The sequence below is a fragment of the Tyto alba genome, unplaced genomic scaffold, assembly GCF_018691265.1.
Source record: "Tyto alba isolate M040663 unplaced genomic scaffold, T.alba_DEE_v4.0 Super-Scaffold_12, whole genome shotgun sequence".
NCBI lineage: Eukaryota > Metazoa > Chordata > Aves > Strigiformes > Tytonidae > Tyto > Tyto alba.
In genome coordinates this window covers 4,352,426-4,366,964 of record NW_024881274.1, presented here as the reverse complement: position 1 = coordinate 4,366,964, position 14,539 = coordinate 4,352,426, and the positions used below count along the sequence as shown (strand labels likewise).

The window sequence follows — 14,539 nt, the reverse complement described above, 5'->3', positions numbered from 1 at the left end:
TTTGGCAGTCTGCTCACTTAGTCTCTCTAGCAGGATCCACACAGCAAAAACAACTGGACATCTCAAAAACAGGCAAGTTCAGCAGGCAAGCAACAAAATCCCATCTAGATGAGTCAGCTCAGCCAACAGTAACTTCCTGAAAAGCTAAAAGGCACCACGTAATTCTGGGGTTGTAGGGGTGGTGGTGGGAAAACTGGTGAATTTTTCTAAATTTGAGTGAAGAGAAACTATCAATAAATCTTTGGTTTCCCAGAGGGCTAATGTGAAATACATTAAGTGCAAGACACCAGTCTTGTCAAAGCCATTCGTGAAACCCCCAAATCAACCATGCAGATTTACAGGTGAAGACTTGCACCTCTGCACCCCACTGTTGTTCCTCCCCTATGCCACACTGCCACTGGTAAACAGGTAGTGTTCAGAAGGTACACAGGCAGTTACACTTTCTCCTCACAAGAAATCTACTTCAACACTATTCAAAAAAACAGTTTGTAGGTAACTCCCCATGCAGCTATGCATCCCATCTTACCCCCTACACATTTATCAAGGAGTGCACTGAAGGAGCCTGCTCAAGTAATAACATGACATAACTTTGCTTTTCCACCATGTTCCATCTTCTCCCTCTCTGTGCCTGAACCAATTCAGATGACTAAGTCTACTTACCCACTCTTGTTCACAAAATGCTATGTTCACCAATGGGTCTGCAAGTTAAAATTCAGGCTTCAATTTAAACAATCCTATTTTTTTCTAGTGTCATACTGAAAAAGAAGAATGAAGAATTCTCTGCGTCCTGCTTGAGAGAATCAGGTTTCAGACCTGCAATGCTGGATGAGGACTGGGGTTACACCCAGGCAGTGGATTCCTGAGTGCAAAGGCATAGGTCTCAGGGAGGCTGAAGTCTGGACACAAGCATGAAAACTCTCCGATGAGCACGTGCTTCCGTGAGGGCTTTGGAGGAAACAACTGATGCCACAAACAGCATGAGCATTGCCGTTAAAGGATTTGATCTTCAAAGCTCATCCCACCCCAGAGAACACATAACCTTGCCAGCGTTACAACACCTGTGGAGCTCTGACTACCCCAGCAGCCGCCTCCGAGCCACCTAACCTGGCATAAATGGATGCAACAGGGATGGGTCTGGCCTGCACCTGAAGAGGATCAAACACTAACATTACCATCTTCACCAACAAAAGCCACATCACTGAAGAGATAAGAAATTAAAAAAAAAAAAAAATTGATCCCAATGACACACATCAGATTCATCACTAGAAGTCCTGACACGTTGGATTTCTAAACAGCAAGTCAACTCCTTTTAAAATATTCTTAGGCCTCCTTCCTGGCATGCCCCAGCTCTAGCTCTTCCTTTTAACAGAAGCCCTTTGAGAGACTCAGCAGCTGCTCCTCATCTCAATGGGATCCTCTATTATCAAAGCAGCTGCAGGATCAGACCTTGGATCACCCCACACCTCTTCTTCTAAACCTCCAAGCCAGACCCACAGAGATCCCCAGCAGCCGGCCACCACGCAGCTTGAGAGCCATTCAGCAGAGAAAAAGTCAGCAGAGTCAAATGAGGAAAGATGTGATAAAGCAATGGATTTCCATGCTGACCTCCCAAAAGGTAGAAGCAAAAGTGTTAGATTATGAATCACCAGGATACCAATGTTCAGTTAAACCCTGCCAGTTTACTGCTACAGCTCCCACACACAGAGGGAGCAAACTGAAGCTTATGAAGAGTGATGAGGCAGAGCAATGGAAATTTCAACACTTTCAAAACTGTGGATGAAATTACTATGATCAAGAGGAAAAATTCAAGCTCCTAGAGCCTGAACAGTGAGGCACAGAGCCAGGAAGAAATGAAGACCAGCAATTCTGGTTCATGTCAGTGGAGCTCTAGCCATTTTGCCCTCAGAAAGCTGCATGGTATTCACCACGCTTTGGAGTAGGTACAACAGAGCTCTGACACAACCAAGAGATCACAGGCAGCCTGGCTCTCCCTTTCTTTGAGATTTGCTTTATTTTCTTTGTAACATCTGAAGTGACTGAGTAATTGCCCTATTAACAGCAACTTCACCTCAATTTCAGCACACTGCTGAGAGGTAAGGAGAGACTAGCATTCAAAAGAATTTATTTCATTAACTTGTTTCAAGTGTAAATTGAGCAAAAAGCTTTTTAATAGCTTCTCTGATCAATACCAAACCTGCCAGCAGCAGGAATTATTTTAAGTCTCAAGTAGTAAAATGCAGGACACTTCAGAAAGGGCCATTAATTCTCATTGTAGACGGGCTGCAGCACTGTCCTCTGCAAAGCAGATTAAGTAGCCACTGCATTAAACAAGAGACCAGCACTCGGAGCAGATGCCACCAAGATCAGCTGGCCCATAGCTTGACAAATATTTCTCTGTTCCAGAAGTCTGCTTAATCTTACATTTAACCCCAAAAGTGTTTCATTGCTATTTTAATACTTGAGAGAATGAACAGCCAAGCAAGGACCCAACATCCAAAAGCAGTCCCACAAACAGCCAAAAGTAATACGTACATAAAGAAAAGCCAAAGACTATTATTAGGTCACCAAAAAGTTGTATTTAAATAAGCATTCCCGAAGCGGTCAGAAAAATCTCAGTAATGCAATTAGAGGCAAATTGCCATTAGCGCAAATCAAATTACTGCTTCTTTATCAAACCAGATCAGCTGCATAAAACACAGGGCTCGTTTTTTTTGGTGAAACCATCTCCAAATAGGCAACTCATTGTCACGGGAGACCGCAAGCAGTAATACGTCCTGCCTGCAAAGGAGGCCAGCACAGATCTGTTGACCCCACGGGGCCGGAGATCAAAGCTCACCCCTCGCGTGTATGATCACAGCCCACGGGCAGCATTTTAAATGCCTCGACTGTTTAGGGGCCGCGTCCTGCGGTTTGGAGTTTTCCTTCACTCCCTGTCTTTGGTGTCATGCCCTTCCCCCCAGCCCGTTTTGTTTTCTCCTCTCTTCTGCCCTCCGTTCTCACTTCTCTTTCACTTCCACCCACGCAGCATCAATTAGGAGAAGCCTCCCGGCACTGCCTCCGCGGCCCCGGGAGGGACGGGAGGTGTCGGCGCCCACAGCACCGGGAAGCCCCGCTGCAGGGGCCGAGCCTGGCTCCGCCTCGGCCCCATCTCAGCTACAGGGGAGCCGCTCCGCAGCCCCCCGGGGAGGTGCCGCTGGGAACCGGCTCTGGGTGCCGATTGCAAAGTCCACCCCCGGGCCCGTTCGCCGCCCTCGGTGCCCCGCGGGGTGCGGGGGGGGGGGGTGTAGGTGCCCAACTCCTCCCACCGTTACCTGCCCGGCCCCCGTCTCCACGGCGCTGCTGGAGCTGGAAGGGGACGGTGGCGCGGAGCGGCTGGAGCCCCCCCGCCCCGCCGCGGCAGCAGGACGCACCGCCTGCCCCCGCCATGCCCGGCCCGCCCGCCGCACTAACCCCCCCCACGCCGCCAACGCCGCTTATCAGAGGCGCGGGGGCGGGGCCGGAGGGAGGAGCCCGGCGATCATTGGCTGTCCGCCGCCGAGGGATCCGCCTCCATTAACGCAAGCCAATGAGAGCTCTATGCAAACTCCTCCCCGCACGCGGTGGGACGGCGGCCAATCAGAAATGCGGCCACGCTTAACAGGCGTCATCCCTCGCGCCAGAGCCAATCAAAGAGGAAAGAGATGCTCAAGCCAACGCCCCGTAGCGGCGGCAGAACAAATCGCAACAGGCGACAGGCGCGTAAAGCCCACCCTACTGGCGGAGGCACCAATCGCAAGCCTCGCCCAAAGCCCCGCCCCCTTCCCCGCGATGACGAATCAGAGCCGCCCGGCAGTATTTGTGTTCTGCGTCCGGCGGTGACGGCGGCGGGTCACGTGGGCGGGCCCGGTTTCTCTTTCACCTTGGGGCGAGGCGGCTGGGGGGGGGGCGCGGAACCTGTCCCGGGGCTCCCCCGCCTCACGGCGGCACCGGGAAACAAGGCCCGGGCCTCCACCCCACGCCGGGGAGGCGGCGAGCCGGGTCCGTGTCCCGTCGTCCCCCACACCCCGCAGCGGCGGCTCCGCGGGACGCAGACAGGAAGGCGGAAGGCGGAAAAAGGCAAAAAGCTTAAAAATAGTCACGCTTAGAACGCAGGTTTCCAGCACTAAACTCTCAGGTGCCCCCACCCACACCCCCTCCAGCTGTTTGAGGCTTTTACTAGCTTTTGGGGTTTTTTTTTTAATTCTTCCCCCATTTCACCGGAGTTCTGCTCTATGCAAAGCGAACATCGCAGTTGTTTGCCTTTAAACTAGAAAAACCTGTTGTGGAAAACTCTAATCTAAGTGTTAACACTGAGCGAACTTCCAATTTTGTGCACCCCCCTCAGCCGGCTAAAATTCAAGATCTTTCACCGCAACCCTTCCCAGGCTGAATGTTTTTTTAAAAACAAACAAACAAAAACCCAAAACATTCATAGCTGGAAAAAAAGCAGAACAGAAATCAAAATATTGAAGTTTTTTTTTCCATGCTGGTCCCGCAGCACATGAACGGCTCTGTCAGCCGCAGGTCCGGGCTGGCAGATGCGGTTCCACGGAGCCGGGAGGGCGCAGCCCCTCGCGGAGGGGGCAGGATCAGGCACAGCGCCTCGCTCCTCGCGTTCCGACTTTTGTACCAAGGACGTGACTCACTTCCCAGCCTCCTTGCAGGGTCTGACCCTCGTGAACAGCAGCTCCAACCGCAGCTGGGTGCAGACCCTTCTTCGGTTCCCTGTCTGTCCCACCGCCTCTGACTCAAGTCAGGTTTGCTGAGCTCGTGTTTCCAAAAAACTTTTGTTCTTCCACTATCTGCCATGTCACATCATCTGCCAGGTATCAACTGCTACTTAAAAGGAGGATAAAAACCTGAACCCACAGACCTGTTTGTGGGCCCAGAAAGGAGGCTGTGGGGGGAGATGGCCGCAGGAATGACAGAGTCAAAGCTCTGGATAGGGCCACAGGAAAAACTGAACGCTCAGGATTTGGGGTGCCAAGGATTTTGGGGGAGGCAAAGTTGAAGCCATCAGTACTAAAGATGCATTTTTTCCCCCAGTACTAAGCATCTGGGAATCTTGGCCTCGCAGCCTTTTTCAAAATCAGGTTCCTCCAAGGTGCCTCAGCTCCGTTTGTCCCTGCAGTCTCAGAGGAAAAGGTCCTGCCACCTGCCCAGGGCTCTCAGCAGCCAGCCATTCACCATCCTCTGACCTTCTGTTCCTCACATAATTTCTAATCACACCTTCCATTTAACCCTTATAACTATACCATGTTGCCCAATTTCTTGAAGAGACATCACAACATGCAGGCTTTTTTTTTTCCTTGTTCTTGTCCCATAAAACATCTTTTTAGTCTAACTAGTCCTCAAATAAAGGTCATTACATCTCACCCTTTCCACTCACTGTACCTCTACTAAACCTACAAGCAGCCTCCACCTGCTACGGGTCCAGGCCTATATTCTGCCTCCAGGCAGACGCAGTTATGTGGGTTTAGGGAAAGGAAGCATCTGTCCAAGTGAAAAGGGTGGGGCTGATCTATCCAACCCAGGAGCCTGGGAAGCTGTGGCATGGCTAGATAAGAATAGGGGGAAAGCCATGAGGTGGCAAAGTAGCCCGGGCTTCGTGCCAACCGCTCTGGAGAGGAGAGGCTGCGACAGCAGCAGACAGTTGGTCTCCCTCAGTGGCTATCGCAGCAGAGCAGCACTCCCCATCTTCTTCCTGTATCTCTCTGCTCACAAGGCCGGCTGTTTCTATTTGCATGTAATCAGGCAACAGATGGGAAACTAGACAGTGCCATCTTCTTGCTTCTAGAAAAACCCCGTGGCAGGGGAAGAGGTGGCGTATATTGCAATACTGCAGTTACTGAAGGAACAGACAGAACGTACCTCCTGATGGAAGCAAAGATGAGATAGAAACCACACCTTTGGTTATTAGATCTTAGTAAACAAACAAAATGCCACCCATCAAACTGATCATCCCTATCTCTTCTAGCAAGGAGTGCTGCGAGATCGCCGATAAGGTGGAAACCCAGTCACACAAGAAGGCACAATGATCTCTGCTCAGGACTGCCCTAAGGGTCAGGGAACATTCCAGACCAGCAGTAGTGTTAGGGGGCATTTTGGAGAGTTAACAGCACAAGACAGTTCATGTATTTCTCTGTTCACTTAATCTTAAAACCTAAGATTAAGCTTTAAACTAAGCAAGGGTCCTCAAGTGTCTGTCCTCCTAACAGTTCTTCCTACCGCAGCAACAAGGTAGAACCATACCCAGCTGATCTTTGAAATCCTGCTGCTACTCTGTTTACAGACATTTCTTCAAGTCAAAGACACTCTTCCTCAAAATATTTCCTTCCCTAGGTCCATAGTAGCTATTAGCAAAGAAATGGGAAATTAAATGTAAGAAGAATTGGAGAGGGAACAGCCTAAGTACCGGTGTTCAAAAGAACATAAAACTGCAATGAAAAAATAGTTATAAATGCCAAATGGAGGAGTTTTGACCATATTCTTTTTCACTGACAGACTGGTAGCTCAACTTTCCTAGGAACCCTTCAGAGTCAGTTCTTCCAACCTAGAAATTCAAATTCACCTTTCAGTTTCCCTGCCACACTGTCTTTTTAAGGCACTGCGATTTGAACCCAATACCCACAGCTGGAGCAAACTAAAAATATTCACTTCTCTGCTTTTTTGTTTTAGCATAAAGGAGGTCACACAGCTGTGCTTCTGATTGTTCTCACTGTATCTCATGCTATAAATATGGCAAGGAATACTGAAGAGAAAAAAAAAAAAATGAAGCATTTGGCACAACTAAGCTAAGGGCCACTCTGTCTCAAGTTCAAGTTTTGCTTTTACCAAATGCTTCCCTCAAGGTTTAAAACCCCACATTTTTCTTTAATATGTAGGAAGAGGCAAGAAAGCACCAGCTGTTACCTATCAAATGGGCTAGAGCTATTCTAGCTCAGATGAGTTGCACATTATCAGCCAGCCAAGTTTATTTGCAACAAGAACAGGCCTTTCTGTATCCTTCCCCAACAAAGGCACACACCACAGAGTAAGCATTATAAAATTGAAGTTCCTACATTCCTGCAGGCTACACTCTAGCCTACGCAATGCAGTCATCTCCCCGTAATTAAGTTTCCTAATGATGTGCTGCATAGTAGCAGAAGTAACACAATCTTTTACAACTGCTCAAGGGCTACAGGTCAAGGATCCAACTTCTTATCATACTCTGCCTGCTCGTTTCCATTGCTTCTGCCACAGCAGTTTCTGTAGCCTTCTCCCCTTGCACAGGAGAGCTGATCCACTGCACCACCAGTTCACTATTCTCAGTTTTCAGAGTCTCAGAGAGCCAGTCATTGCAGCGCGATTAGCAAACACCACAAAGCTTCAGAGTTATCAAATGCATCTCATGGCTATGGACTGACCTATTCGGTGTGTTCCAGAAAGTCACCTTTTAACACTAAAACACTGTCAAGTTCCTCAGTAGTTATAGGCATGCAGGAGAATATTTTTGTGTCACAGGCCTGGCCTGGCCTTCCCCTCCCCATTGGAGCCTTCTGAGTACACCCTACTACCCATCCCAGAACTGCTACCCACCATTCTTTAGCTTTGTGTCAGCATCACTTGAGGAAGTGACAGGCAAATAGGAAACATGTAAGGCTGAGCAGTTGCCACTGCAGTCTTGTCATTCTGGTCCAGTGCTCAAGTCCTAAGTGAATGATATTTCTGGCCGCTTGCTATGGGTAGGAGGGAGACAGAGCTTAGATTTAAAGTCCTGATCAGCTGAGCATGAACGTGGAAGATCAAAGGGTCATTCAGTATACAAGCTAAGCTTTCCCTCATTGTCCTTGAACAAAATTCCTCTCACTCTAAACTGTGGAGTAAAATGCCTGCCTGTCTGCCTCCCACTCTATCCCCAAGAGAGATGGCTGAATTTCACTACTGGACAGTTTCTGCACTCAAATGTTTTGAGATTAAAAGCTCTAAAGAGCAGCAAGATAAATAAAACTGCAGTTTATTAAAAGAGACTAACTGATTATTCACCAGACGAGCCAAGCTATTTCACAGTCTGGTCATGCTTGCAGTGAAAACAGTGGGAGTTTTGGGAACAGAGCACAAGCCCTGCTAAGAGTAAGGAGACATTATGAAATAGATAATTTTCACTAAGTCATGGAAAGGCAGGAAGCCTCTCCTAATAGTATGAATCATCAATATACCAGAAAGAGTCCACTTAAAAGTAATCACTTATGTCCAGCATTGCCAACATCGTAATAGAGCAGCTAAATGAATACAAGGAGACCAAAGAGAGCAAGTCAGTCAAGTACCAACAAATCAATTCAAAACAGGCAAGGGACTCAAAACTACAGATACAATAAAGTGTGTCTCATACCTGCTGCTGCAATATTCTCCACTGCTGTTTGGGTTCCCTCTAGCCACTACAAGAGCCATCTCATCATCCCACTCATGTGACCCTGCAGCTTCTCCTGCTGGAAAACAGACACAGCAGACACAAAGAAGATAATAAAGATGAACTTTATTATCTTCTTTAGGATCCTTTCATCATACACTTGCAGAAGTTTGTGTACATGACATCCAATTTTCTTGTATATCACCATTGTGCCAGGCCGTGCATCTATGCAGGAGCTGGCATTTGTCTGTTCAAAGTGACACACAAAGGTTGTCTGCAGCAGGACAACACATCTAGGGGACACCAGGACTTTGGGGCTAAGCTGGTAGATCCCACTTATCTCATTCTAAGAGATTATCTTGTTTCTCCTCCCATCCCCAACCACATGGATTCAGGAATCAGCCAACATCACAGACTTAGTACGACTTCCCAGAATAATATGGGCTGCGTTAGATGTAAAACGTTCACCATTAAGGAATGACAGCTTGCTTAAGAGAATGTGTGTTAAAGGACGATTTCTGTTTTTAGGATAGGCAAACCCATAGTTTCTCAGTTTGCACAGAAGAGTGTCAGCAATCGGAGCTCTAGTTCACCCATCAACTACTGTCTGGCAAAGCATGGCAGCTCAGTCACACTGCACTACCTTTCTATGTCCTGAAACCGAATTAGATTAGAAAGTGTTAGAAACATGTTATAGAAAAAGAGTTTACATAAAGGGCTGTATTTGGCACAAGAATATTATTCCCTCCTAAACACAAGGCAGCCCCAAGACAAGCTCCCCAGAAAGTGTTGCTGAACTTTTCCAGAACATGGAACTTATGAATTTGGAAGTACAGGTAAATAAAACTGTGTGGTAACAACTGGCACAATGTAATTAGGAAAAAATGCAGACGCTGAAGAAAATAACCTACTTGGCTCACCTCGGAGCTCAGCAAGCCAGAAGTTCATATGGGAAGAAACTTTTTTTCTTTAACCATGAATAATTACAAAACCAGGAGTTTCAAAGGAAATCAGCAGTTCCAGCTGGCACATAAACCTTATCCTAGGAACAGCCATTTTGAAGCAGTGCACTTCTAACAGGACACAAGCCCCCAGAAAGCAATAACATTGCTCACCCCAATCTTTACTTATCTGACAAATTTCTCCAAGACAGTATGTTTTCTTCTAATTAGAGGAATAACGGACAGTGATCATATCACATAATACAAACTGGTGTAAAAGCTACTGCTCCCATCTTGTGATATGCTTCCTCCAGATACATCCTCCCGTTCTCCATCCATTCTGTATTGACAGTTTGCACTCTGTTTGAAGTCTCTTTGGCTCCTTCAGTGTTAAGGCACAGAGCTAATCAGTCTTCCAGGAAACTAATGGACAGATAAACCTGCCTAAACAGAGAAGAAGCCAAATTGATGCATATTTGATATCGGAGTAAATCAGACCATCCCAGATATGATGTTGCTCCATGTACCAAACTGGTCTGTTGTTCTCAAAATCATTTTGCCCAGCTCTGGTTCTCACTTCTACCTTGTCTTACTGCAATTCTCTAACTCTTTAAGGCTCCTTATTTTCTTGACCTTTGGCTAAGCCTCCAAGTATAGTCCACCCTTTATTCTGGGTTGACATTTGGTTTCTGTTACCTGCCTCCTATTTTCATTTTGGATCTAAACAGTAGGCACATGCTAAATTATCCCTCTACCTCCACTACTGCAGGCAACTACCTGAGACATGGAATATGGTGATTAGGGACTACTCTTTAATTAGTGGAGCAAGCAAAGACAAATTCTGTCCCTACTATACTCACATATAACCTGCTCTTAATATCCCCAAAGTTCTTACTACAATCAAGATACTCATGTCAACTGGAAACTGAGCTACAAAGTCTGTGGCTAGTTGCCCACAGTACCACAGTCAGTTTTATGAAATGAACTGCCCACAGGATGGGCTCAGAAATGCCAAACAGGATAAAGTTTCGCCTTTACTTCCCACATCAGTATCATCTTTGGTGACAAATGTTTCTTACACCTGTGAAAGTTTGTGTCATTGGACTGAACAACATGAACAGAATTTTCCTTTAAGGAAGTATGCAGTGGACTTGATTGATTAGGAAGCAAGGCACTAACATCAGTGCCAGGCAGTTGGAGAGCACTGCCTAGACTGGAAGGAATGTATTAAAGGAGCAGATCACAACTCCAAAAGCAGACAAGAAAATCCAAAAAATAACCCATTTTGGCAGGAACAGGACAAGAATGGCATAAAAATATTTGGCCTATCAATAGGCTTTAGTCCTGTCAGGGCAAAATGTACTTTTATTGCAACTATTTAATAATTAGATTATACTATGAGACCCAGGGGAGGGAGGGAGTGAACCAGGAAGTGTGGCTATATTCAGCTGTAACTAAGTGAAAAACAACTGCTTTCAACAAAACTCAGACTGGATCTTTTTTCCATTACAACTGAAAAAAAAAAAAAAAAAAGTAGGCCAAACTGGATTGACCTTGTTCCTGATGCCAGAAAACACAGGCTCCACTCAGATGTCTGCATGCCAGAGCCCCAGGGAAAGAGCAAGTGCATGGATTCTGTTCAAGTTTGCTGAAACACCCTCTACAGCTAGTTGTGCTCTGCAAGACTTTCAGCTCAATGCATGGTACATCGCCACAATTCTCCATACAGGGGTTTCTGTGACTATTTATACTACAAGTCAGTATCCATTCAAATCTAAATCAGCTTCAGGCTTTAAAAAAATAAACACACACCTCCCAGCCATTTGCTGAACTGTCTGCAAACACGTCCTCTGAAAACTGGAGTCCTGATGTGCAACAGCTGATGAGTAATTTTTTTTAATGCAAAAGTAAAAAAATACTATGTCAATCTGCAAATAAATGCCATAGGCTAGCTTCAGCACTACAACTGTCTGAATTAAATACATTTGTTGCTGTTGAGTTTGCTTCTGAAGTATACCAAGGCCCACTGGAAAGTTGGCCTCTTCAGCTGTAAACAGCAGTAAAGACTCAAAAATACACAGGGCCAAGATCGTTGCTAGGCCACGTTCTACAGCAGATTTTCTACTACATTAAACTCTGTGCCTTGCACCATCTACCATTTACTCTACCAGTATACACCTACCTGCATTTAACCTGTTTGCACATCACTGACTACACTTTGTCAAGAACCAAGCTCAATCTTCTCAGCTAGTGGCAGTCAGAACAATTTAGGCTCCAACCCCCACTCAGACCCAAGCCAATGTAGATCAGGTTGCTCAGGCTCCCAGTCCAAAAATACAGCCAGCAAATAGCAGCTAGCCCTTAGTTAAACTATAGTAAAAGTGCCCTTGTGAGAGACTGTGACCTACTCCCGTAGGGGTCTTTAAAACACATCAAAGTGGATCAGGAATTCAAGCTTTACATGCTTGGGTCAAGAGGTTTTCTGATGCTGTTCTATCCCCTAGACCTACCACACCTAAATTCCAAAGAATTAAAACTATTAAGCTGGAACCCAAACCAGAGGGAAGCCACCTCTACTCACCTTCTGAAGATGTGCAAGTATAAGCAGCAGCCGTCCTCGATCTTCATATCTGTGTAAGAGTGCTCTGGATATTTGCAGCACTTTATCATTATCCTAGTCTTTCTGTAACTCTAGCCCCCAGAGCTGGACTGAGATGACACCTAAAAGCAAGTAAGATTTATTCAAGCATAGCACTTCAGATATTTTTATGGTGTATTTTCATTATATAGTGTTTCTCTTATTTGTTTTAAAACACACTTCAGAAAGTAAAATAGCCCTGCAGGAATGCATCATAGCAAATAACACAAAGCAATTAAAGTGAATGCTTTAATGTTTATAAAGCACTTAGCAACTGAAAAACCTGAAGTACTTTACAAGCATTTATTCTGTTTCATAACAATTCCTACATAAGGAAGCCTACTTTCTATTATCACTAATGTAAGTGATGGCTATATTAAGGTCCCACAGACAGCTCACCTACTGCCAGTTTTAAACCTGATTTCAATCTATTGATGCTTGTACCTGCTTGTGGAGATTGGTTTTGGTGAAAATTTCCTTTTCATTGCCTGTATTTCCCAAGATTCAGCAAGAGATTTTTTTTTTTTTAAATACAACAGTGAATATACATAAGCCTAAATTCCCAAGCATTTCAGTAAGGCTAAACACCTTGAGAGATTTCAAGAGATTGGGTAGTATCTTCAGGGCCAAGAGATTTCAGGCAGCTAACTGCTGACATCAGCAGCAATCTGGCACCTACATATATTCAATAATAAAGGATTTTTAAAAACAAAAAAAAATTTATGTGATTTAACATGAAATTTCAAGTCATCAAGCACTTACTGAACTTTCTTCTGGTGTAGCATCTGGAAATTCCTCATTTCCTACTTGGAAAATTCTGACAAAGTTATGAGACTGCAAATCTGTCTTAAGAACCTTATCAAAGGGAGCTTAACCTCAGTGGAAGTCCTTGTAAGCAGAAGCTGCACCAGTTTTGCACTCTGAAGAAATCGCTCCCTCTTCCCAACATGATTCCCAGTTCTGGTGGATCGCTCCGGGTGAAAAAGTGGTTTCATGCACTGACATCTAGTGGTGATGCCAATGTGGAAGGCACCTGCCAACATACAAAGCCCCTCACATTTCATGTCCCTTTGTGTTTTTCCCCAGGGCAGACCTGCAGTTTCAGCTCCGACAAATGCCAGGGCTGGAGTTTCCTCAGTACCAACCACTGGCACATGGCGAAGGGTTCTTCACATACAAATTAATGAAAAAATAGATTTCTGCCATAAGCCTCCTAAATTTGGGCTGGATTTTGAATTGAAGTGTAGCAGTATTAAGTTAAAGCCTTGCAGTCTGTTCTACTGGTAAATACACACATACAGAAAACTTATTGCAAGGCTCTGCTGCAGTCATAACATGATCTGATTGCTGCTTTTCTGAGAGCACGAGACATCTTAGCAAATATGAGGCCACCATCTCTTCTCATTGCCCCCTTCCTACACACTGTGGTTACTCTAGAGTTACGTCAGTTCAGGGTTCAAACTGCACAGAGGACTTACAGTTTGCATTTGAACTATCAGGAGATGTAAAACAGCATGGGGAACTGGATTCCTGGCTTCTATTCAAGTACTGCCACCTCTAGGAAAGTTACTAAACACCACCCACTTCTGTTTGCTTTGTTTTTCCAGTAACATCCTGTTGGTGGTGATAAGTCCTGCTAATATGCATTAACATAAACAACTCATTTCAGACACAAGCTTCAGTAACACCTAGAAGCTCTAATTGATATTTGATTTATTAAGCACTATAGCTCTCCTATAATCCATTTTTTGAAAGAGGAATCCTTTAGCTATCATAAACAAGCAGCTAGTTCAATGGGATGTGGTAATGTGCAACTTCTTGCATGGTCATTCTATTCTTTAGTCTTTTTCATTCAAGCAAATTGAATTTGGATATTTGCAAGGTTCAAATATGTTTTGTTAGAAGCAGTCTTTAAGCTAATTGTAATTTGTCTACCACAGGCAGATTCCATTTAATGCAAGAAGAGATAAGAGATGAAGAAGTTGCAATCTACAAGCTCTCTGAAATCTTTTTTATTGCTCCTAACTACCCCACATTTCCATTAAAGCCCTTCATCAGTTTGCAACATTAGACACATTCACTCTTGTGAGACCTGAGCTTTGTCTCACAGAAAATACACCAGAGACAGGCAACTACAAAGTGTCCAGACTAACTCCTCCCTTTTCTTGCCATTACAGAATACTGCACTACTTTTCTTTGTTCGCACTCCTCTTGCTCTGTGCAGCAATGCTTTAGTTCATCCCAAATTTAGTTTAAACATTTCAAGTCAGTCTAATAACTTGAGAGCATAATGTTCATTAGACTAGCACTAGATCTTGGCTCAATTGAAATTTGACATTCTATTAAACCCCAGCTAATCTTTTATTTTTCTTACAAAGTAAGAATTCATGCATTTGTGCAGCAGTGTTTTCTCCTGCAGCCACATATCAGTAAGCTTACAAATTGCATCACTGAAATAACTAGACTTACTAATGAGTTGTTCACACAGCCATAATATTTCTGGACTTAATGTATGAAAGTTTTAGATCAAATGTATGCTTATTTGCAACCAAT

General features: G+C 44.9%; 1 protein-coding gene across 9 annotated transcripts in view; it reads right to left on the bottom strand.

The window, feature by feature from the left end:
• FAM117A (family with sequence similarity 117 member A) overlaps nt 1-14,539 on the bottom strand; it is a 32,918-nt gene that overhangs the window by 17,361 nt on the left and 1,018 nt on the right. For 4 of the 9 annotated variants that reach the window (XM_042787528.1, XM_042787525.1, XM_042787530.1 and 1 more), the window contains exons 3-4: nt 11,930-12,069; nt 8,390-8,486 (exon numbers count right to left, since the gene is read on the bottom strand). Coding sequence is in view for 2 of the 9 variants with exons in the window: in XM_042787524.1 (XP_042643458.1) it covers nt 3,312-3,426 (115 nt within the window). In the remaining 7 variants the exon portion in view is untranslated. Of the gene's footprint in view, nt 1-3,311; nt 3,433-8,389; nt 8,487-11,929; nt 12,070-12,748; nt 13,020-14,539 lie in introns of those variants that run through there. The other 5 variants (XM_042787524.1, XM_042787529.1, XM_042787527.1 and 2 more) reach the window with 4 other exon arrangements.